General features: G+C 51.3%; 1 protein-coding gene across 1 annotated transcript; it reads left to right on the top strand.

Annotated features, from left to right (window-relative positions):
• Positions 1-132: 132 nt before the first annotated feature.
• SLC4A11 (solute carrier family 4 member 11) lies at positions 133-23509 on the top strand. The gene is given in 21 exon segments (XM_021005381.2): positions 133-361; positions 4570-4620; positions 8956-9096; positions 9245-9288; positions 9742-9973; positions 10177-10258; positions 10397-10520; positions 10604-10831; positions 10922-11006; positions 11525-11650; positions 11899-12012; positions 12310-12442; positions 13211-13284; positions 20133-20349; positions 20598-20704; positions 20878-21046; positions 21297-21470; positions 21634-21829; positions 21974-22111; positions 22113-22144; positions 22485-23509. Coding segments are annotated over 21 exon segments (2568 nt in total). The 5' UTR covers positions 133-324; the 3' UTR covers positions 22549-23509.
• The last annotated feature ends 248 nt before the right edge of the window (positions 23510-23757 follow it).

Raw genomic sequence — 23757 nt, 5'->3', positions numbered from 1 at the left:
CAGAACACACTAGAGAGTGTGGCAATGGCCGCTACCCCCCCATCCAGATACACACACACACACACGCACACACACACACCCCGCTCACACATTCGTGTGCACCGCCCCCCCATCTTTCCCCAGGAGGGCCGGGAGGGTCGGGGGTGTGTCGCGGGGCTGGTCGCTCCCTTGCCTCCGCCTCCCCGCTCTCTGCCGGCCGGGAGCTCCCGAGCTCGGGGCAGACCCATGGGATCGCGGGGTGCCGGAGGAGAGCCGCCGAGTCGCGCGCAGCTGCCCCGGCCCCAGGCTGCCCCCGCGATGGGCTGACCCACCAGGCAGGGGCCCATGACAGCCAAGCGGGTGTTCCACCTCCGGCCGTGCGGTGAGCACCAGGGGTTGTCTGGGGCGGGGGGAGGGGGGAGGCACTGGGGGGAGCTGGGGGCTCGGAGTCTCGGGGCGAAGCATCCCAGGTAGGGACCAGCGGACGAGTCCCGGGAGCCAGGAGTGCCCGTTTGCAGCAGTCGGTCGGGGGCAGGGGTGGACGCGGGCAGCGAGGGGCGGGCTCCGGGGGTCCCCTTGTCTGCTAGGGCCTGGGGTCATCTTGCGGCTCCTTTCAGCATCCAAGCAACAAGCGGGGAGCAGCCGACTTCACCCAATTCAGAGGCCAGGGCCCTAGTGGCCCCACTTGCTCTGATCTTTGGGTAAGGTTGAGGAAGCGAGAACCAGCAGCTTCTCACCCCCCTCCCCATTCTGTTGTCTTGGATCTACCGCCTTCGGGGAGTCCGGGCACCCCAGGCCACAACACGCTGAACCTAGATATATGGTAGACACAGAAACAGAGATCCCTTAGGGGATCGTCCAAAGGCGCACTAGTGCTAAGGAAAGGGGGCTGCTGGAGAGAGGGAGGACACTGCCTGGAGGCTGTCAGCCTGTGAGGGCTTTCGGGAGGGGGACTGAGAATCTGGAGGTCAGGGGAACAGAAAATACACTCCCACTTCGAAACCTATTCAAGCACACCCCAGTTCACCCTCCCTTACAGATTTATGCACACTCCCCATTCCCTGAGGCTCTCAGGTCCTCCACCCCAGCTCAGAATGGTATGGTTTGATCCCCTCCCCCAAGGCATCTTTCTCGTTAGTCAGCTAAGAGCCCAGGGTCCCAGTGGGCTCCTGGTGTCTCCAGGGGCTGAATTTCCTGAGGACACTGTATTTGTGTCACTGTCCCCAGCGAATGGGGGTGTGTGTGTGTGTGTGTGTAAGAATTGGAAACCCCAGATGGAGAGCTGGTAGGAGCCTGAGAGATCATCTAATCTCATCTCCTTTTTGCAGATAAGATAAAACTTAAAGAAGTTGTCTTTGGTCCCCTAGCTAGGAAGTAGCATCACCAGGATTCGAAATCAGTTCCTCTGACTCTAACTTGATACCCTACCCATTTCGAGTCTACTCCACTGGCTCTTGAGCCCTCACCTGGAGGCATGGGCAGCAGGTGGCCACAGGGAGTTGGGCAGTGAGGCCAGCTGGCCTCAATCTGTTTACTCTGGTATGATGTTAGTACATGTTTGCCTTGTTGCCCCATCCTTACCCCCTGAGAAAAGTCACTGTTTCCAGGCTCAGCCGGAGGGCACCCCAGGATCCCAAAACATCTTAGTCCTGGTCACTTTCATTTTAGTGCACATGGTGCTTCCTTCCCCTCCCTGAAGCTTCCTCAGCACAGCCAGCCAAAACAGTACATTAATTTCTCTCTGTCTCTGTCTTCCTGCCTGCCTGTCTCTGTCTGTCTTTGTCTCTGTCTATGTCTCTGTGTGTGTGTGTGTGTGTGTGTGTGTGTGTCTCTCTCTCTCTCTCTCTCTCTCTCTCTCTCTCTCTCACACACACACACACACACACACACATACCACATCTTAATCATAGCCTGCCCTCATCACAATACCCAGACACGCAGTCTGCATTTATCATATACACCAGAGACATGCCCATTCACAGACAGAATGGACCACACACACACACACACACACACACACACACAGGCATCACAGCACAGCTTACTGCAGGCTTACCCAGCCCATGCCGCCCACGCATAGAGTTAGCAATGCACACACATATAGACCCGCCCCTAGGGCTGGGTGGCAGGATGGGGGGAGGTAGGACAGAAATCTTCCACACCACGAGCTTCCAACCACAAATGCATAAGTCCTGGAGGCAGGCAGTGCAGAGAGGAAGAGGTACTCACTCCAGTGAGCAATCATCTGAGAATCCCATTGATCCTGGGAATGGTGAGCTGGGAGAGGATCTAGAGGCTAAATGATGGGCCAGAGGTGGAAGCTAGAAGCCAGATTGTGGGGAGGCAGCTACCTTAGGAGCAGAGGTTTGGAGAATGAATGGCAAAGAGAGCAGGTGTATAAGCATGTAGAAGACGTCTGGAGAATGGATGAAGGGAGCAGGTGTGATGTGTAAACAGGTGGCAGACTAGGGGCCAGAGATCTGGGGAATTGGGGTGAAGGAAAACAGGATACAGTATGGCATAGTGGAAAGAAGAGAGGAGCTGGATTTCAATCCATTCTCTGTGACTTACTATCTGAACAAATTGTATGACCCCTCTAGGACTCAGTTTCCTTATCTGTAAAATGGGTAGAACAAGATCTTCTCTAAAGGTCTTTTCCTGCTCTACATCCTATGACCATATGGTGCTGAAGACAGGGTTAGGGTCCAGAACTAGAACAGGAACTGAGATTGGGGCTAGAACTGGCAGGGCCTGGGGCAAACATACACCAGCTTTGGATGTTAGAGATATGTCTATAGATTTGTGCCATGGATTAATACTGGGAACTAATTCTGAGCTGGGACTTGCCTTAGTTTCCCTCTGTTACCTCTGTTTTGTTTGCTGAAGTTTTTTACCCCACAATGGGTGATTGATTAGGCAAAGGACACACTTTCTACTTCCTGCTGTCCCTTGCCTCCCTGTCTACCCAGGTTGCACAGGGTCGGAGCATCCTGCCCTATCACATGTTTAGTGTCCAGTTCTCAATCTGCCATGCCTGATGATACTGAGAAAACTCTAGTATGCTACATCTTGTCTGCAAGAGGCTGGCCAGCCCTTTCTTTTCCTCTTGCTCCCCACTCTATCTGGTGTGTACTCAGTCTGTCCTGCCTCCTCCCACTCACCTTCCACTTTTCCTATGCCAAGCCTTATTTTCATAATCTATCAGTTGAGTGTACATAGTCCTTGTTCCACTCTTCCTTCCCCAAAGGACAGCCTAGCCCCCTTTTCCTTACACCCTTCTTGATGGGAAATAATAGATCAATTAGGTGCTACTCCTTTTCCCTTCAGTGTGATTGCTTGAATTTTTCTCAGGGCTTCCCAGGCACCCAGCTCACTGTAATGGGTCTTGGATTCTTCCAGGTGGGAAAGGAGCCTTTGAAATCAGATTTTTACTAATCACTAATTTGCCAAGTAATCCCCCTCCTTCCTTAAATGATAGGAACAAAAGAGAAAATGAAAATCCCAGAAATACAAATAGGTACAGACAATCCTTCCAGACCTCAAAAACATGTTGAAACCCTTGGAGAAGAATATAAAGACACAAGCCCTTTCCTGAGGAAGAGTATGTGCCTGGCTCTGTAAATGGACAGCTCTGTGAGTGTGGAAAGGACTGATTTTTGGAGTGATGCTATGTGTGTGACTGTGTGTGTATGTACCCTCAGTTTGAGCAGAGGTACAAGCCATTGATTATTGCTATCTGATGTTGCAACACTCCCCTCCCCCCATAAGGTACATTGAATTCTGCTAGTATGGGGGCTGCAACACCCTCCCCCCACGGCCTTCGCTTATTCAGGAGCTCACCCCCCTTCCTGTTCTGAGAATTGTTATTAACCCTGGGAGAGAGACATCCAGAGAATGTGACCTCCTATACTGTACTCCCAGAGAGAGCAGAAACCCAAAGCATTCAATATGTTTGCCCACCCCTACTTCCACCCCAACCCTGAGACAAAGGGAAAAGTTTCTTCTCCATCTCTGCCCCTCAGAGAGAGCCTAATCTTAAAGGGGTGGAGTTGGGGGGCGGAGAGAAGGAGGAAAGGAGGGGTTGGTGGAGGGAGAAGACTTATCCAAAGGTAAGGAAGAGATACGCCCCAATCTGGAGGAAGATACTGACCAAGAAAGGCCTTCCTCTTTGCCATTGTATCCTGGGGACAGCCCTTGGTTATACCTCTCCTGGTCTGGATGGCCTTGAATTCTATAGCTATCAATCCTCCAGGACTTGTGTTAGCACCTGGTCTTGTCACAGTTATACTGTCTGGGCTGGAGTAAGGTCCTTGGTTTGAACCCAGAGAGAATAGGCCTGGGGGTACTTTTAACTAGGGGAGAGTGCCTTATCCTCTTTAGAAGAAGCCGGAAATGTCTATTAATCCAGGTCTCACACAAAGATGGGGTATGTGCTCTACCTGGCTGAGGTGTCTCTAAGGTTCCAGAACGCAGGAATCAGGGTTAAGAAAGGGGCAGCCTGGAGGCCTCCATGGCATCCCCACCTGGGATCAGCTGGGATGAGATGGCAGCTCAGATTTCCTGTTGATCCTCTTTCTCTTTTCTTTGTAGAGACCCCACCTGCAGCTATGGCTCGGAATGGATACTTCTTTGAAGAAACTGGTAGGACCATAAAGCCAAGGAACACTCTGTCTGTCTGCCTGGCTGCTCTGTCTGTCTGAGCACTTCTGCCAGTTTGTTTGTGCCCTTACCATCCATCTGACAGGCTAAGGCTCTGCTTGTCTGTCTGTCTCAGCCTCTCGGCTTCTCTGGCTCTCCTCCTGTCTTTCCCGTATGCCTATTTCCCTGTCTCTGGCTGTGTCTTTCTGCCCATCTCCCTGTCTCTGCCTATGCCCGTCTGTTTCCTTGTCTTTCTTTGTCCCTCTGTCCCTTTCTGTCTCTCCATTCATCTGTCTCTTTATCTCACCCTGTCTCTCTCTGCCTGCTTTGCTGTCCTTCTGTCATTGGAAGCTGTTGCTGTGTATCCCCAGGAAGAAGGTCAACACTTCTTTTATGAGACCCTGGGTTTTGCCGGTCCTTGCCCTAGCCTGTGGGTTGGGGTGGAGAAGGTGGAGTGGGCCATTCCCAATACCTCATTGCTGTCTTGTCTGTGCAGTCCTGGGCATGCTGTCCTCTCTAGGTAATAGCTGGTAAGATGGAATCTGTAGTTTTCTGCTCCTTCCACAAAGCTAGGCCAGTGGGAGAGGGTGTACTGACTGAGGGGCAAAGGGGGCCCTCTGTAACTGTCATCAGAAATGAGATGCACTAACCCTGAGGAGACAGGCTTTTTTGCCAGATTCTCACCCCCGGCTCCTCCCTCTTCTAGCTCCTTCCCTCCAGCTCAGGGGGGAACTATCCGTGTGCCTTGCATATATAGGTCTTCCTCCTTCTTGTAGAAGGAAAGAGAATAAGCATCTCTGTAGCACCTACTGTGTGCCACACACTGTGCTAGGTGCTTTACAAATATTAACTATTCGATCCTCACAAACTCTGCGAGATAGGTGCTATATGATCTCCATTTTACAGACAAACAGAGGTTAAGTGACTTGCCCAGGGTCACACAGCCAGGAAGTATCTGAGGCTGGATTTGAAATCGAGTCTTCTTGACTCCAGACTCAGCATTCTATACCCTGTGCCACCTAGCTGCTCACCTAGAGCTGGGCCATCTAGTCTGCCGTTACCCACTTATCCCCTAGAGCTTGGCCTTCTTACAGACGTGGACGCCAAAGACTTGCTGGAGCAAGAACAAAAGCCTCAGGGTCTCCACAGTTACGCAGACTTACTCCCCCTCCTCCGGGGCCTCTAGCTCCTTCCTCTCATGGGGCGTGGAGCAGAACCCACCAATCCACCATACTTCTTCATGCCCTTGGAAGGAGAAACCAGCAGTCTTCCAGTTAGTTGGTCAGTCAGGTGGTCTACCTGTCAGGCAATCCTTTAGTCAAGTGGTCTATAAGCCATCCAGGCCCTTCACCAGTCAGTTCACCTGTTAGGCAGTCTGCCTGGGAATCGCCCTGTCAATTTGCCAGTCTATCTGTCAGAAGATCTGTTAGTGAACCAGTTCATTTGTCATGCAGTTCGTCAATGAGGTCCTCCACCAATGACTCGGTCGATGAGCCTGAGAGCATTTCATCAGTCAGGAGGGCCACCAGTCAGCCAGTCAGTTTACCAGGCAGTTCATCGGACATTCAGTCAGGCAGTGAGTCATTCTGTCAGTCGGGGAGACTTTCCATTGACTAGTCACTAAGCAGGGCCATGTCCTGGTATCATCCAGGGTATGATCATGCCAACATATGGCTGGCATGGGTGGAGATGAAGGTTTAGAACCAAGAAGGGCTCTAAGAGAATTCATGTCGATAGGGTATTGGTGTCCTCAGTGTTACTGATGATGGGGATGAGGCTAAGAGTTGGAGTGTCTAGGAAATTGAGTCAGGGGTAGGTTCGTGGGAGAAGGCAGAAGAGGTTATGATTAAACAAGATTACTTCTGAGATCTCTTCTATTTCTGAGATTGTGGAAGTATCCTGGAGGCCAGTAGCCAGGGATGGGAGGATGGGGAGAGGTCAGTCTAAGCCTCCCCCCCCCCCAAAAAAAAAAGCATGGTCATCTGAAAACAATGGTGAGAGTGAGGACCCAGCCTACCTCTTCTTTAGGCCCTGAGGTCCAGGGACAGGGAGAGTTGAGGACTTCCTAAGAGATGACTGAGGGCAAGATGAGAGGCCCCTGGAGAAAGAAGGAGGTGAGAGGGAAGAAGAAATAAGGAGATGATGGAAGGGAGGAGAGAGGAAGAGAAGAGAAGGTATGGTATGGAGGAAGAAGAGTTGAGGAAGCAGGGGAGTGACTTGGGCTCATACAGTAGGATATCCCTGTCTTGGGGGTTTAGATGCAGAGAGCTTTCTAGTTTAGAGTTTGGGTTTATGTGATTGGGGACAGTGGATGACTAGTCAGAGGCCCCAGAGGTCACTGGGGCAAGTGCCCTAGTGAGGAGATAGTTTCATAGACCCCTCAGATCCCAAAGATAGGCCCCAGAGTTCCTTGTTGGACCTGAGCCTTGGGAGGGAGACAGCACTGGTAGTGAGATGTGGAGAGGAAATATAGTTGGGTGAGTGGGAAATGAGTCAGTGTGAGTCATTCTCCGTACTGCCCCCCCTCCCCCATCAATGAGTGAATAGGGAGAGCCAATACAAGAGGGAGAAATCGGTTTATTGTGGTTTCTTCATCAGTTCAGGGCAGTTCCAGGTCACCCCAAACCTTCCTGCGGTTCCTGCTGCACTGAGACAGAGGGAAAGGGAAAGAGAAAAAGAGAGAGAAGAAGGGAGTCTGAAAGGGAGACAGGAGATGGGCACATCACTGGGACAGGGGGAGGACTCAGAAATAGGAGGAAGAGAGTAGAACAGGACAGTTATGGTGCAGTCTGGTGCTAGAATGCATGATGCCAGTATCAGCCACTAGAAACTGGACTGTCAGGAAGGCCCTGGGGCATCAGAGACACCTAGTCAAAGACAGAAGAGGTCTGGAAAGATCAGGAAATGCTTCCTGGAGGAAGGGGTACAGTAGGCAGAAAAAAGTGAGGAGGGTATGGTGCCAAGGAAGGGCAATAGGAGCAAAGGCATGGAAACTGGCATGAGCCTGGCATATTCAATTGGAGTCCACCCATGGGGCTGGAGTGGAGGATGCATGTAGGGCAACTATGGGAGAGAAGCTGGAGGCTGAGGTTGGGACCAGTTGGAGGACCCCAAATCCCAGTCAGGGAGAATGAACAGGAGATTGGTTAGGCAAAGGGAAAGTATGGAAACCCTGTAGACAGGGGCTGACTTGACCAAGCTGTGCATTAGGAAGATTAATCCATGTCCCTCAGGGAACCAGAGCCTGCCAACCTCTCCCCTGGAGGCATGGCCCCGGCCTCACTTTTCATCGCCTTTTTCCATGTCCTCCTCCTCTGTCACAGAGGAAAAAAGAAAGGAGGAATCCAGGAGGAGGAAGAGGCATCATTTAGGGGTGAGAATGAAGGGAAAAATAAGGGTTCTGTCCTTCTCCCTCCAGATGTGGCAGATGGAGGGAGGCCGAAGGGGGCTCCCCAGGACCCTTTCCCTAACTCCAGGCTCTTTCTTACGTAGAGTGGAAGGTCCATAATAGCAAGGACAAGATGGGAGCTAGTGGGAGGTCTTTGATCAGTCCTCTAGGATGGGTCATCTCATCTTTGTGGCCCTCCTGCCCCCTCTTTATCCATTGATCCCTCCAACCATGTCATAGATCAGGACAAGTTCTCTCTGCCTAATCTGATAATTGAAAGCACCCTTAGATACTGTCTGATTTAAGCCTCTCAACTTCACAGAGAAGAAAACTAACACCTTCCTCTACCCTCCCCCTCCCACACCCTTCTTTGCCCAGGAGGGGATTGGATATACTATTGTTTCACTGGCTGAGTTAAGACTGGAACTCACGTCTCCTCACCTTAAATTCAGTGTCCTTCCTGATGCATTGTACCATGTTGCCTTTTCCTCCCTAGCACCCCACCCTTCCTCAGCCCACCAAGCCCAGACCTATCCTTTTCATCTCTCCATCTCACAATCCCTCTGTCTCTAGCATTGTCTCTGCATCTCTGAGTCCCTGTCTCCCTCAGTAATTGGAACGTTTGCTCTTTGGTGGTGGGAGGATGTTCAGAATGAATTCTTTTCCCTCAGCCTATCCCGCCACACACACACACACACACACACACACTCTAGGAATAGTCATTCCCCTAGCCCCCTAAACTCAGGCCTCTGCTGCTTCCTATTGGTAACTACCACCAAAGCCCACAAAAGCTCAGTGCCCATGTGGTTGTATCTCTATGTCTGTCTACATCAGCCGGTCTGTTTGAGTCTGTGTTATCTATCTCTGTGCCCATGCACTCTCCACATCTGTGCCTCAGCACCCCTGACCTGTTTTGCTGTGTGTGTCTTTGACCACTTCTGTCCCTCCAGGCTACCTCAAGTGTGACACCGAGGATATCACTGAGGGAACAGAGGAAGAACTGTTTGACACAGTCAATTCTTCCATCGTGTCTGGAGACAGCATCCGGTTTTTTGTCAACTTCAATCTGGACATGCAGGCTAACCTGAGTGGTATGGGCAGAGGGGGATCTGGGGAGGTAGGGGGGAACATAGTTCCAGCCTTGAGAAACTCCCAGTCTGAAGGGTAAGCATCATCCCGCGGCCTTGGTAAGCCCCTGTGCTGGGAGCCCCAGCCACCCTTCCTTCTTCTCTCCCACAGAGGATGATAGATCAGGCTGCGTGCTCCTGCACACCTCCAGAAAGGTGAGTTGTTCCAGGGGTGGCGGCAGGAATGGGAGGTGTTAGGGTGTCACGGTCCTCAGCAGTTTCCCCTCCTCTAAGCAGGGCCTAGGGGTCCCTGCTTCCTACCCCCATCCCCATTTACATTCCCCAGCCCCTGGTTTGTTTTAGGTGAGCGAGTGTTAGGACATGGAGAGAAACAAGGAGAGACAGAGCTCTTGAATTTGGGAGTTTGGAGCATTATGGGCATGTTTAAGCAGAGCTATGAGATTAGAGGAGGAATGTTTTCAGCTGGATTTAGGCAAAGGGAGGAAAAGTTGGAGTTTTGCTTGCCACCCTTGTGTGTCCACAGGTAAATTTGCACAGGTGCCTGCCTGTGTGTGGGTCTACCTCGCTGGCCTGTCTGTCTATCTGCATGTCCCCATTTCTCTCTCTTCTCACGTGTCCCCTTGTTTGCTGGATTTAATGGCTCCCCAGTACCTGAAGTTAAAGAACTTTGAGGAGGAGATCCGAGCCCACCGTGACCTGGACAGCTTCCTGGCCCGGGCCAGCATCATCTTGGATGAGACGGCAACATCGCTGGATGATGTTCTATGTGAGATGCTGCGGCATTTTTGCCAGGACCCAAACAATACCGAACCTGGCTTCAACTTCGAGCGGATCATGGCAACCCTCTTCACTGATGCGGGGACTCCTCGAGAGGGAACTGGTGACTGCCAGAGGCACCCCCCCAGCCCCCGGTCTCCTGAGGTTTCAGGGCTCCCAACTTCTTGCCCACAGCCGCCCTTCTCTTTTCCAGCCTGGGAGAGACATAGAGGGATAGAAGGTGGGGGGACATGTAACCCTGGGTGGGGATGAGGTTCGAGGCTTGTTTCTGCTCCCTTCTTACTCCCCCTCCACTGCTCTTCTCAGTTCACCTCCTCTCTGATATAATCCAAGGAGTCACAGCCACGGTTACTGGGATTCAGTACCAGCAGTCCTGGCTTTGCATCATGTGAGTACCATGAGTCTCCCCTAGGTCACACAACCTCCTCTCCAGGCCTGGCACACCCAGAGGCTACACATAGCCAGGAGGCAGGCTGGCCGGCTTTGCCTAGCAGGTAATAGGATCCGTTCTTTCCCCCAACCCCAGCTGTAACATCAAGTCACTGCAGCGGCGCCACGTGTGCATCAGCCGCTTAGAACGGCCCCAGAACTGGGGGGAGAATTCATGTGAGGTGCGCTTTGTGATCCTGGTGATGGCGCCCCCCAAGTCGGTGAGTGACCTTAGCAGGGCTCTCTCTGCCCGTGGGGAAGGGCTGGGTGCCAGTGCCCCTTCTGACCTGCCCTGGCACCCCAGAAAAGCACGAAGACGGCTACTGAAGTGGCACGGACGTTTGCAACCATGTTCTCGGACATCACCTTTCGCCTTCGGCTCCTAGAGGCGCGCACCACAGAGGAATTCAAGGAGGCCCTGATGCAACAGAGACACCTGCTCACTGTTATCAAACCACGATCCTCAGTGATCTCAGAAGGTGAAATCTACACTCCAGCGCGGCCTCGGCCACATGGAACGAAAGACCTGCAGGTGAGTAGGGAGAGGGCCTTGGTCCGGAAGGGGCCCTTGGCCCTTGGGCTCCCTCTGGACCAGTTTGTCCTGCCTTTAACCTCCCACCAGTGTCATAACTTCCTACAACTGGGGAAAGGAATCATGGATGACATCGCCAGGCGTTTTCCTGTGTATGCTCTGGACTTCACAGATGGTAAGTGTGTGTGTGGGGGGGTAGGGGTAGAACTGTTCTAAGGCAGCAGTTGAACTTGCCACCTATCACAAGGGGGCCTTGATTGGGAGATAAAATTTGGTACCGAAGACTCAGGCTGTGCCTGCCCCTCACCCATGCCTACTATAGGGGTTACTGGATTCTCTAAAGAGACTTGGTTTCAAATCCTGCTTCTGATCCTAATGATGTGACTGTGGGCAAAATCACTGAAGCTCTTTGAGCCTCATTTTGTTCACCTGTAAAATAGGGTACTAACTACCTCACAGGACAGTTGTAAGGAGCAAATGAGACAGTATGTGTAAATTACTTTGTAACCCTCAAATCGCTGTATAAATGTCAGGTGTCATCATCATCATCATCATCATTTTGTTTATAATTGCTCTTACCGTGGGCACAGCATTTGTGTGTTGAGGTCACATGGCTCCCATTTAGCTACAGTCTTCCCAGGGCAGGGTTGATTTGACCTTTGACCTCTTCTCCATGCCCTTTCCCCCCACCAGGTGTGATAGGAAACAACAAGTCTTTGGGGAAGTACTTCACCACCACGATCTTTCTCTACTTCGCCTGCCTCTTGCCAACCATTGCCTTTGGTTCCCTCAACGATGAGAACACGAAGGGAGTCATTGGTGAGTTGGGATGCCGGTGGAGGGACTCCACAAACCTCTTTCTGTGGAGTATCTGGGCTCAGGGTCTTTGCCAGAGAGTCTCTAGTTTTTGCCTATAGCATATCCAGGCTTAGGGTCTTGGAGATAATCCCTGCCCAAAGCCTGGAGGAATCCCTGTGAGTTAGCCTGAGGCCCCAGCTCCACGGTCTTCCCCACCTTCCCAGAGGTACCCTGTCAATCTGATGCTTGCTTGGTTTCTGTCTTTGCAGATGTGAAGAAAACGATTGCTGGCCAGAGCATCGGTGGCCTCCTCTATGCACTGTTTGCAGGACAGCCCTTGGTGGTGTTGCTCACCACCGCACCACTGGCCCTCTACATACATGGTCAGTGATCCTCCCCAAGCCCCTTTCAGCCTAGATCATGCTGTCTTCCAGGGTCCAGTGGATTGGAAAGTAGGCCCTTTGGCTCTAGGACACATACAGGAGACCCCCAGAGCCAGACTCTCTGTCCTTTCTAGAAGACCTTATGCCTAGATTGGGCTGGGAGTCAGGGGAAAGCTCTTCTCTAGGCCAGGAGTTCACATTAGCGGGTGGCCCCTTCCTCCATCTCCTGTGGGCCTGACTTCTCTTAGCATCCTATCTCTTCTTTGCCATTGGCCCTTTTGATCATTCCTTTCTCAGTGATCCGTGGCATTTGTGATGACTACCACCTGGACTTTCACGCCTTCTATGCCTGGACTGGGCTGTGGAACAGTTTCTTCCTGGCGGTCTATGCCATCTTCAACTTGAGCCTTCTCATGAAGGTTTTTAAGAGGTAGTGTGGTCCCTATGCCCTGGCTGCTTCCCCATCTTCTGCTGTCCCCACCCAAGGGGCTTCGAGCTTCCACACTGCTGACAGTGTTAGAATCAGGCCTGCATCCCAGGTCTCCTGACTGTAGGGGCTAGAGAGGGTGGTCAGGGTCCCTGGGGGAGAAGGAGAACCCTGGGATTAATATCTTCTGCAGATCTAGTGCTTCTAAAGAGTCTCAGTGGGGTCCAGTGTAAGGGAGCCCGGCTAAGCCATGGACTGACTGTGCAGGGCAGTGATGGCCTACGTCTGTGACCTCATCTAAGCTGAGCTAGCCATGCAGGCAGGCAGGTTCTGCCTCCTGTTCCAAGTGAGCTAACTCTCCCCCAGACACACACACATGCCCCAGGAAAGACAGAGATGGGGCAGGGGCAGGGCAGAGTGCTACTCCTTTGTGTAGTAGAGAGAAGGCAGGAGAACCTGGGCTCAGATCCTTTCTCCAGCACTTCTAGCTATGTAAACATGGTCATGTCACGTAACATCACCCAGCCTCAGTTTCCTCATCTGTCAAATGTGGATAATAATGCCTAGAGCACCTGTGTCCAAGGGATATTGTGAGCATCCAAGAAGATAAAGTGTGCGAGGCATTTTGCCAGCCATAAAGTGCCATATCAGTGGCAGCTTTTATGATGTGGGTCAGTCCTGGAAGGACTCCTGGCAGAGACAGGCTTGTTTGTGGCATGGAGATGATGGAAAGAAAAGGCTGGTACTCAGGATGGATGTTCTTGCTCCTAGATCAACAGAGGAAATCATTGCACTCTTCATCTCCATCACGTTTGTGCTGGATGCTGTCAAGGGCATGGTCAAAAGTAAGTCCTGATGTGGCTCTTCCCCTTTGTCCTCCCATCCTCGCTTTTCTTTGCCCCAGCCCCCACCACTCTTGGCATCCCATCAGAGAGATGGAGAAGCAGCAGGCCCAGGCCCTCCCCTAAGAAAATGCAGAGTCTAAAGAGGACGAGACAGAGAGAAGAGTCAGAGATGAGCAGGGCATTCACCTCTAATGCCTTCCATTCATAGGAACAAGAGATAAGTGTAGGCTGGAGAATCCTGGGAAGGCTTCACAGAGAAATTGGGAATTGAACTGGGTCTGGAAGGAGGAGCAAGACTCAGCCAGACTTAGATGGCACCAGGGAAGGCACTGTGGGCAGTGATAACAGGCTGGGCGAAGGTAGGCGGGAACGTACCCAGCCTGCATGCGGGACAGCACAATGCTCCCGTCCTCATGGAATAATGGGAGCAAGCCTGGAAAGAGAGTCCAAAACTAGATTTTGGAGGTTTTCAGGTAGCACACAGAGAAGTTTAGAATCTCTTCCATTCAATTTGACAAACAGTTATGAAATGCATACTGTGTTTTGTAAAAGCCGCCCACTCTATGAAAGATCTCCTTGAAAGACTTAGCACAAAGTGGACTCTTGAAGTTTATGCCAGCGGACAGCAAGCTCTGGAAGGTGCTGCCTAGCTGGAATCAATCAGCAAGTATTTATTATGTGCCTACTGTATGCCAGGCACTGGGCAAAACCAAAATGAAACCATCCCTGCTTTCAAGGAGCTGGTGCTTTCATTCTGTTCTTCTGTTGTATGCTTAAATGAGCATGTAAAAAATAAAGACAAGGTGATCTGGGGAGAGAGGAAGGCACTGCTTCATGGACAAGCGGGGACTGGAGGTTAGTAGTGAAGAAACACAGGACTGTGGGAGGCAGAGATGAGGTGGCCATTCCAGGCATGGGGCCCCGCCAGAGCAGACATGGGAGATGGCAGGCGATGGATGCAGGAGGGCAGGAAGGCCGGTGCGGCTAGACCATCAAATGCAGGAGGGAAGGGGAGTAATATGTAATAAGGCTGGAAAGGTGGGTTGGGGCTAGGTCGCCAGTGCCAGCCAGAGGACTTTATATTGTATCCTAGTAGCAATAGGGAGATACTAGAGTTTATTGGGAAGGAAACCAGCACTTGTGGAGCATTTACTGTGAGCCAGACACTGTACTGAGTGCTTTACAAATTTTGTCTCATTTAATCCTCATGACAACACTGGGCGGTGGGTCCTATTGTTATCCCCATTTTACAGTTGAAGAAATTGAGGGGGTTAAGTGACTTGCCCAGGATCACACTGCTAATAAGCAGTCTGAGGCAGACTTGAACTTAGTTCTTCCTGCTCCAGGCCCAGCACTTTATCCCCTGAGCCATCTAGGAGGTGACAGAGCTGTCCTGGAGAAGCTGGATCATGGGCTCAGGGACTGTGTCTTCAGTTCAGAGGAGCTTCTCACCAGGGACTGTTAATGAACTTGTGTGGCCATGAAGTGGACAGACACAGAAAATGTCTTTTAGTCCTATGCTGGCCCTGAAGCATGGCAAAGGAGGCAGAGGATGCGGGGAATCGCTCAGTTTTTGGACCCCCATAAATAGGAATGTAACTGTTCCTCTGGACAAGCAATCTTTGTTCAGTGACCCACAAGCCAGCATGCCCATGGTGGCTCTGAATGACACTACACCCTGGAGGAACTAGAGTAATCCCAAAGGATGAGGGCATAGACAGGAGTTTCTGTTTGTACCAGTCAAGGGCATACCTAAACCAATCAGAACCCAGATCCTTAAGTATCTGAACATGCAAGGTACAGAAAGCTGAAACAGTCTCTGGCCTCAAAGAGTTTGTATAGTTAGCCCTTCCACATGGGGGGGATGAGGTAGGGGTGCAGCGCCCCCCTTGTCTGGAAAATCCGCATACAAGTTTTTGGGCCCTCCCTTCATACCACAGAAGAAGTCTGAATTTTTTCTTTTTCTTTTATGGGGTGTTTATAGAACCTTATTGTAAAACCCAGGTTAAGTATTTGGTCATAGGCTCTGTGTCATCTGTGGTTTCCACAAAACTCCCCCCAAATTCTATTTAATTTCTTATGCTGATCCACAATATATCTAAACCTCAATGGGGAAAGTCGCGATGTGGAAGGGATAACTGTAATCTAGTATTTGGGTACATGTTGTATCCCTCCTAGTACATATGACAGACAGCGAGGAGCCATGGCAGGTCTCTGGCTGTGCAGTAGGGAGATCTGGTAGTGTGCAAGGAAGGCCCGGAGGGAGCTGTGGAGACTATTGCAGCATTCCAAGTGAGAGAGAATGGGAACTTCCACTATGGTGGTGGCAGAGTGCACAGAGAGACGGAGAGGGGTAAGAATGCTGCCTACGTAGCAGTAACAAAAAGGATTCTGTGCTGATGTATGGATTATGGGCAAGAAAGGAAGGGAACTAGAAACCGGAAGGCGAAGGTCAACACAAGCTAATAATAAGGTATCATTAAGATGCAATAGAGGATTCTTGACTAGAATGTGGCAATGGAATGGAACCCCTTATTCTAAGGAACAGATCTCATAAAGAAATTGAGAGGATACTGTCAGGAACACAGGCGTATGTCAGACAGACATACTAAAAACATTTTGCGGCACTAATGTTATTCTCAGGCCCCCATCCCTCTTTGTCTCGATCCTGGGTGACTCGTCCCTGTTGCCACTGGATATACTTTTCTTTTTCAAATCTGAGCTCACCAGAGAGCTACCTGTTGCAGCCGTAGCAGTCTGTTTAGATCACTCGTCTTAACTTCCTTTTTCTGTATTATTTGTGTCTGCAAAAAATAGAGCCGTGGATAAGCTCTCGTCTTTCCCTGCTGACAGTTTCATTTTTTAAAACGTGAGAGCGAACTGCCTGATTCTGGCCAATGAGGAAGAGCTAGAAAGAGAAGTGAAAGTGATGAGCATTGGGAGGCAGGGACGCCACCATCTCAGAGATGAGGAGAAGCGAGAGGTAGTGTGTTTGGTGGTGACACCCACAGGCTTGGATTAGGACACCCAGGTTTGACACCCCACTCTGACCCTTCTTGTATGATCCTGGCATAGTCACTTCTGCAGTGTTCTTCCCAGTAAAAATGGGCCTAATAATGCCTTCACCATCTGTTTTCATGGGACTGTCATGAAGAAAAAGCATTTAAAACCCTTAAACAACTGTAGAAATTTGAGCTGTGATTATAATAGATAAGAAGGGAAATGCCAAGCATAGTATGGCATGTGCTCTTCACACATGCTCTCGACAGCCGATTGTTAAATTTTCAGTGTGAGCATTTATACCTTGGAAAACAGCAGATGGTGAGTTCAGAGCTTGGCTTATTGTTTTTTTGATTGTCTCTAGACTTAAGAAGGTGATGGAGAAAATGTTAATATTGCAAATGAAACTTAAAAGTGTGAGGTGATTACAATTTTTTTTCTTCTTGAGGGAGCCAGTTGTTAAATATTTACCATCCCCTGACTAGAATTCATTTGTTTGAATATTGAAAAAGGAAGATAACTGAAGAGGGACTTGAGATTCTCAAGATCAAAATCCTAAAGATGCAAACACAAATGATGCAGCTAAGGGAAACTAAACCGAGTGATCTAAAGAGACTGATATGGCTGCAACAGGTAGTTTTGATGAGCTCAGATTTTTATTTTTTTAATTTTTTCTTTTTGGCTAGGCAATGGGGTTAAGTGATTTGCCCAGGGTCACACAGCTAGTAAGTGTTTTGTGTCTGAGGCCGGATTTGAACTCCAGTCCTCCTGAATCCAGGGCCGGTGCTCTATCCACTGCGCCACCTAGCTGCCCCCATGAACTCAGATTTTAAAAAGAAAAGTGTTTCCAATGGGAGTAAGAACAGGTAACCCAGGAGCAATACAAAGAGGGCTGGGACCTATGAGAATAACAATGGTGCTGCTGAAACTTGGAAAAATTCTAGTGAGTAATGAGGACTAAGGCCCTCCCTACAAAAGGGCTGTTTTTTTTAAGCTATGTTAGGCTCCAAAAGCACTAGGAAACAGTGAGATGGATGAGAAAGAAGCCAGAACCATTGGACGTGTCTCTTACTTCTGCTTTCTTCTGTGCAGACTGGAAAGAATAGGACAAAGATTTATAACAGGGAATTGAAACCCAATATAAGTGAAGGGACAGTAAGAGAACCCCTTCCTGCCCTCAGTGAACTCAAGTCACCAGGCCCCTATACCAACCACATCTGAGATACTGGAAGAAATGGTAGATAGGAATGTGAACCTTTGTTGGTGATGTTTGAGAGAAAACTTGAGAGACAGGTACATGTCCTGATTTTCAAAGAGGAGGCTATCAGTTCTTCAGACTACAGGCCAATGAACTTGATGGTCATTCCTGTGGTAAGGCATGTAGATAGAATAAGAGGCAGAAGACAGCCTGAAAGGCATGTTGGCAAAATGTCATAATGGATTATTTAAAGGATGGCGTGTGAGCATGCAGGCCAGTAAAGGCCAAAAAGAGCCAGCATATGGTCACTACAAACCACTTGTGGTAGACTAGTTAGGAACAGGATTACCAGAGTCGAATCAGCAAAGTGTAGTAGGCAATAAGAGTCTGTTTTCTGGATTTCAGAAAAAAAAACCCCAAACCACCCCAGAATCTCTGATGATATCTTTGTGGACAAGATGGAGAGATTGGGAAATGTTGGGGAAATGTATGACTCCTTGAATGCTAGAACCCAGTGAGCATCTCTTCAGATGCTCCCCTGAGGTCTCTTAAGCTGGGCCCCCAGAGCTGTTGTTACCTGTGCTTTTCAATATTCTAATCAATGACCTGGATAATTAAGATGAACTAGAGGGCTGGTTTACATGTTGGATGACAGAATAAGGATCTAAAATGACCTCACTAGGCTAGAATGATGAGTTTAATTCGATGATACTGAAGGATTAAATTAAGGAAGAAGGGAAAGTTGTGTGCTTGGATTTTAAAAAATAGTTGTACAAGTATGGGGTGAGGGACATGTGCCTTGACACCAGATTACAAGGAGTTTTAGTGGACCATAAGCTTGGTATGAGTCAACAAGTGTGACAAAATGGGTAGAAAAGTTAATGAAATGGTATGCTGTAGGAAGAGGGCCATAGGATCCACAGCAAAGAAGCTGGGAGTCCCACTGACCTTGGCCCTGTTCAGAACACAGTGAGGTTCCACACTTTAGGAAGGCCATCACAGGCTTGAACAGGTCCAGAAGAAGGTGACAGGACCAGTGAAGGCATTGGAGACAATGCCTAATGAGGCTCAGTTGAAGGAATTGAGGACCCTTAGCCAGAGGCGGGGGGAGATGTTAGCTGTCTTTATATCAGAGGGCTGTAATGTGAAAGAAAATTTAGCTTGTTCTGCTTGGCCCCAGAGGACAGCACGAGGAGCCGGGGAGCTGAAAGGAAGCTGATTTTGCTTCAGTATATGGAAAAGAAACTTCCTAATGGTAGAAGTATCTAAATGGAGATTGGCCTACCTTGGGAGGTCAACTTCTCCAGGATTACATCAAGCTTTTCACCTGAAGCTTGGGTGTGGGGGGGGATAAGTCTATGATTCTGGTGGGCCCACAACTTGCCTGCTGTTGTCCCATTTCCTTCCGTTGCCTCAGAATGGCCCTTCCCCTTCCCCTGGGGAGCTCCCTTCCTGACTGTCTGGCCTTTTCTCTCACCTCCAACCCTCTGTGTCCCAAGGAAGCCACTCACTCTTTTTGGGAAAGGGGTGTTTTTGTTGCCTGTGGGCTAACATAGTAGAAGTGGGGAGGAGGAAGACAAGTCACAGGTTTTGAGGATTCATTTGGGTGTGGGTATAAGACCCGACAGAAAAGACTGTGTGGGGATGGTAGGGAATCTGACACCCCAGAATGTCCAGGTGGTGGCGTTCCTGACTAATGCTCCAGCCATTCCCCTTCCACTGAGGGTCCAGAAGGGAAGTGGAGCCAGGGTCCTAGATCCCCCAGGGTCCTACACATCAGCTCTTCCTGCCACCATGTGCATGTGTGACAGTGCCACTGGAGTTTCCTGTTGTTTGGTTCTGACCTTTGTCTTCTGCAGGAAACGATTCTCCAAGCATCTGGTGTGTCCGCTGAGCTTGCTTTACCCAGCCAAGCCTTCTCCTTCACGTGTGCGCATGCATGCACACACGCACACGCACACACACACACACACATACACACACACACACACACACACACACACACCTCTTCCCCCAAGATTACTGAATGGAATGGAAAAGGCTGGGGAAGAGGGGAAGAAACTCCGAGAGACATGGGAGGAAATCTCTCTGCTCTTCCCTGGTCAACAGAGGAAAACATGCTAGGAAAGACAGTAGTGCAGTGGAAAGATCCCTGGGCCAGCTTTCAGAAGAGCTGGATTCTAGTTGTGACTTTTTTCTGGTGTGTGGCTGGCAGCTATTTGAAGGGCTGTGATGTGGAAGGGGGAAGAAGATTTGTTCTCCCTTGCTTTAGAGCGCAAATGTTGTAGGTCAAAGGAGACAAGTTTTAGCTCAGATGTGAGAAGAAATTTCCTAACAATTAGAATTGTCCAAAAGGGGAACATGGCAGCTTGGGAGAAAGTGAGCTCCCTAGGAACGGCTGCCTTCGAAGAGACAGACTGGACAGGTGACCTGTGTGGGTGTGGACTGGACTAGATGAACTGATTCTGTGACCAACCGACTGACTGGTATCTGTCGCTTTCCTCCTCTGGGGCTGTTTCCTGTCCTAGAGGATCCCTCCTGGCTCTGAGGGGAGTGCCTTCAGGAGTGGTTCATCCAGTGGGTGAGAGATTGACTGGTCTCCTGGAAGCCCCACATCAGTCCAGTCCATCTGTGTGTCTGTCCCCCGCAGTCTTCCAGAAGTACTATTTCGGTGTGCACATGAGTGACCATGGGGATACGCACCACTCCCCAACAGACCTGGGCCTCAATACCAGCTTCCTGATGAACTCATCCAACCCCACAGACAGTGAGGGTGAGCCCCCCGGGCGAGAAACAGCTCTCTTGAGCCTCATGCTCATGATGGGCACTGTTTGGCTGGGTCACACTCTCTACCAGTTCAAGAAGAGGTGAGCAGGTGGGAACACAAGCATGCCTACATAGCAGGGAGGTCCCCTGACAACCAGAGAGAGAGAGAGAGATGAAAACAGACAGGGAGGGAGGGAGAGAAGACGAGGACACCTTGGGAGCTACATGAGAGTGGGCTAGAGCCATCCCTGGGGCCTTCCGTCTCCTCCAGGATGGTGAAAGGTAGGGATCAGGCGGGAGGGGGTTCTGGCCTTCCAGGCTGTGGTCAACCCTGGTCTCCCTCTCCCAGCCCATACCTTCATGGCCGCGTGCGGGAGGCACTGTCAGACTGTGCACTACCCATCTCTGTGCTCACCTTCTCCATCGTGGGCTCCTTTGTCTTCCACGGAATTAAGAGTGAGTGTGCTGAGGAGTGGGCAGGGTGAAGGGGGGTGAGAGTTGGTCTCTTCACCAAACCCTGCGTCAGCTCCTCTTACCCCAAGCCCAGGGTCCAGGAGAAGAGCTCAGGGCTGGTTGAGTCAGTAATTAGTCCTCATCGCTCACTCCCTCCCTTTCTCCCCCCACCCCAGTGTCTAAGTTCAACTATAACCCCAGTGAGAGCCTGTTTGAACTGGCAAAAATGCAGTCCCTGTCCTTGGGAGCTGTGGGCAGCGCCATGGGACTGGGCTTCCTCCTCTCCATGCTCTTCTTCATTGAACAGAACCTGGTTGCTGCTTTGGCCAACGCCCCAGAGAACAGGTGTCTTCTCCACTTCCTTGGGTACCCCTGACCCATGGGTCCAGCCCCACCTGCCTTATTGTCCCAGCTTCCTTCTGTTGCTGGGATTGGCCCTCCGCCCTCCCCCGGGGAGTCCCCTACCTGACTGTCCAGCCTCCTCTGTCACCAGCGGCCCCTCCGTTTCCCAAGGAAGCCACTCTCCCTTTTTGGGGAAGGGTGGTTTGGGCTGCCCATGTGCTAATAGCTGTATCTACGTACACATGTGCTCCAGGCTGGTGAAAGGAACAGCCTACCACTGGGACCTGCTGCTGATCGCCATGATCAACATGGGGCTCTCTCTGTTTGGCCTGCCCTGGCTCCACGCGGCCTACCCCCACTCCCCGCTGCACGTGCGGGCACTAGCCTTTGTGGAGGAGCGAGTGGAGTTTGGGCACATCTATGAGACGTGAGTGACCGAGGCTGGGACTGACCCTGGGGCGGGCCAGGCCGGGGAGGGAGCAGCACAGGGGGCGTGGTAAAGGGAGCGTCCGGCCAGTGCACGTGTGTATCGTGTGAGCCGTGCTGAGCCCTGTGTCGCTGGTGTGCCTGCCTCTCCCCCTTCCCCCCAGGATTGTAAGCGTGAAGGAGACGCGCCTGACCACTCTGGGGGCCAGCATCCTGGTGGGGCTGTCCCTGCTGCTGCTGCCCTTCCCACTGCAGTCCATCCCCAAGGCCGTCCTCTACGGGCTGTTTCTCTACATTGCACTCACGTCCCTCGACAACAGCCAGCTCTGTGAGCGGATCGCGCTTCTGCTCAAGGAGCAGGTATGGTCCCCAGGCCCTCCCAGATCCCCAGCTCTTCTCTAGAATCTGCAAGCCTTGCGCCCTCGATTGCAGAACGAGGCCCTAGTGGGCCTTGGCAGTGCCTCAGAGGCAGGCCTCAGCCCCTCGGCCTTCCTCCCTCCGCAGACGGCCTACCCCCCCACCCACTACATTCGTCGGGTGCCACAGAGGAAGATCCACTACTTCACAGGCCTGCAAGTCCTCCAGCTGCTGCTGCTCTGTGCCTTCGGCATGTCATCCCTGCCCTACATGAAGATGATCTTCCCCCCTCATCATGATTGCCATGATCCCCATCCGGTGAGCCCTGGGCGGGCCGGCCCATCTCTGGAGGGAGACCCAACCAAACCAGGGGGGCAATCCTCTGTTTGTTTGCGTGTGTGGGTGTCAGGCAGGGGAATAAACCAGGACCAGGGGCATCATCCAGGATAAGAAAATATGGGAAAGGCTGACCCTCACCACGGTGAGGGCCAGCCTAGGATGACAAGGAAGGGGGTTGGAGGGTCTGACCTAGGACAAGCCAGATAGGGCCACTGGGACCCTTAAGTTCAGGGATTCCTCATCAGGCTGGTAGGGCTTGGGGTGCCAGAGGCCCTGAACCCTCAGAACCAACATACACACCCCACCCCCTCCCAATCAGGTACATACTGCTGCCCCGAATCATTGAAGCCAAATATTTGGATGCCATGGATGCGGAGCACTGAGGAACCCCTGACCCAAGTCTCCAGGCTCTGACCTAGGCTTCCTGCTGCTCTTGCTCAGGCAGAGCTGTGCTGCTTTGCTTCTCTGCCCTCCCTCCCAACACTGAGCCCTTGGAGTCTCGACCTCTGATTCTTTTCCCACAGATTTGATTTTTCTCTTTGTTATCTGTCCCTCCCAGAGTGCTTTGCTCCCTGGTGGTTCCCTGAGGCCAGGTTGCTCTGGGGGGAGGTTGGGAAGGGAACGGCAGTCTTCTGCCTTTGCTCCATCCCACTCCCCAGCCACACCCCCAGTCAGGAGGTAAGGCATCTGACTCTGGGCAGGTCATGGCACAGAAAGTCCAAACATGGCAGAGACCAGTGGCACCAGTGGGCCCAGTGGTCAGAACAGGCACATCCATGGCCCGAGTACCGGGATCTAAGAGTTCTATGGCATGTGTTGTATGAACACGTGCATGATGTGAGGGGCTGTGCCTTTGACAATCAGCTACGCAGTGACCTCCCATCGTTTAGGCTTCAGCCACATGTATGTATCTGACTTTCCCTTGGGTTCCTGGATGAATGTCCCTCAGTGCTGCAGACCCAGGGCAGAGGAGATTCCCAATCCTACCCCCACACCTGGGCAAGGAGAGGGAAGAGTCCAGCCAGGGTGGCATTTCATGGCAGCACACAGACTGGTAGGCTAGGCACGCATGTATGCGCACACACATGCACACACACGCACTCTGGCCTAACACACCGGGAAGATGGAGGATGAGGAGCAGGGGCCGGGACCCAAGAACTAGGGTCTCCTGTTGCTGGACCAGCAGTCAGGAGCCCAGGGCTGGGGTGAGGGACTCAGAACTGAGCAGTGTGGATTTTCTTTTGATAAAAGAGTCACTGCTTGGAAGAGAAATCATTTCCTTGATTGTGTAAGGAACTTGCTGTGAGCGCTGCAGAGAATAAAGCTTCTGTTTCTACACTTCCACCCACAGCCTCCCCTTTCCAACTTCAGCTTCTGGGGTGCCCACACCAAGAGGAAGCGGAGGACACATTCAGCTGTGCCTTTGCTAAAGGGTCTAGGGGTGGGAAGGGGATCAAGGAGGGCTTTGTGGTGGAGGCAGACCTTCAGCCCAAGTATGGTGGCATTCACATGGTTCCTAGGAAGGGGACTTTAGCATGTCCCAATGGGAACTTCACGGGGCTGCCCTCCAACATGCCCTATGTGTGAACAAA

The sequence above is a fragment of the Phascolarctos cinereus genome, unplaced genomic scaffold (assembly GCF_003287225.1).
Source record: "Phascolarctos cinereus isolate Bilbo 61053 unplaced genomic scaffold, phaCin_HiC Scaffold_9;HRSCAF=440, whole genome shotgun sequence".
NCBI lineage: Eukaryota > Metazoa > Chordata > Mammalia > Diprotodontia > Phascolarctidae > Phascolarctos > Phascolarctos cinereus.
Note: the sequence above shows the minus strand (reverse complement) of the source record. Positions and strands in the feature narration are given on the sequence as shown.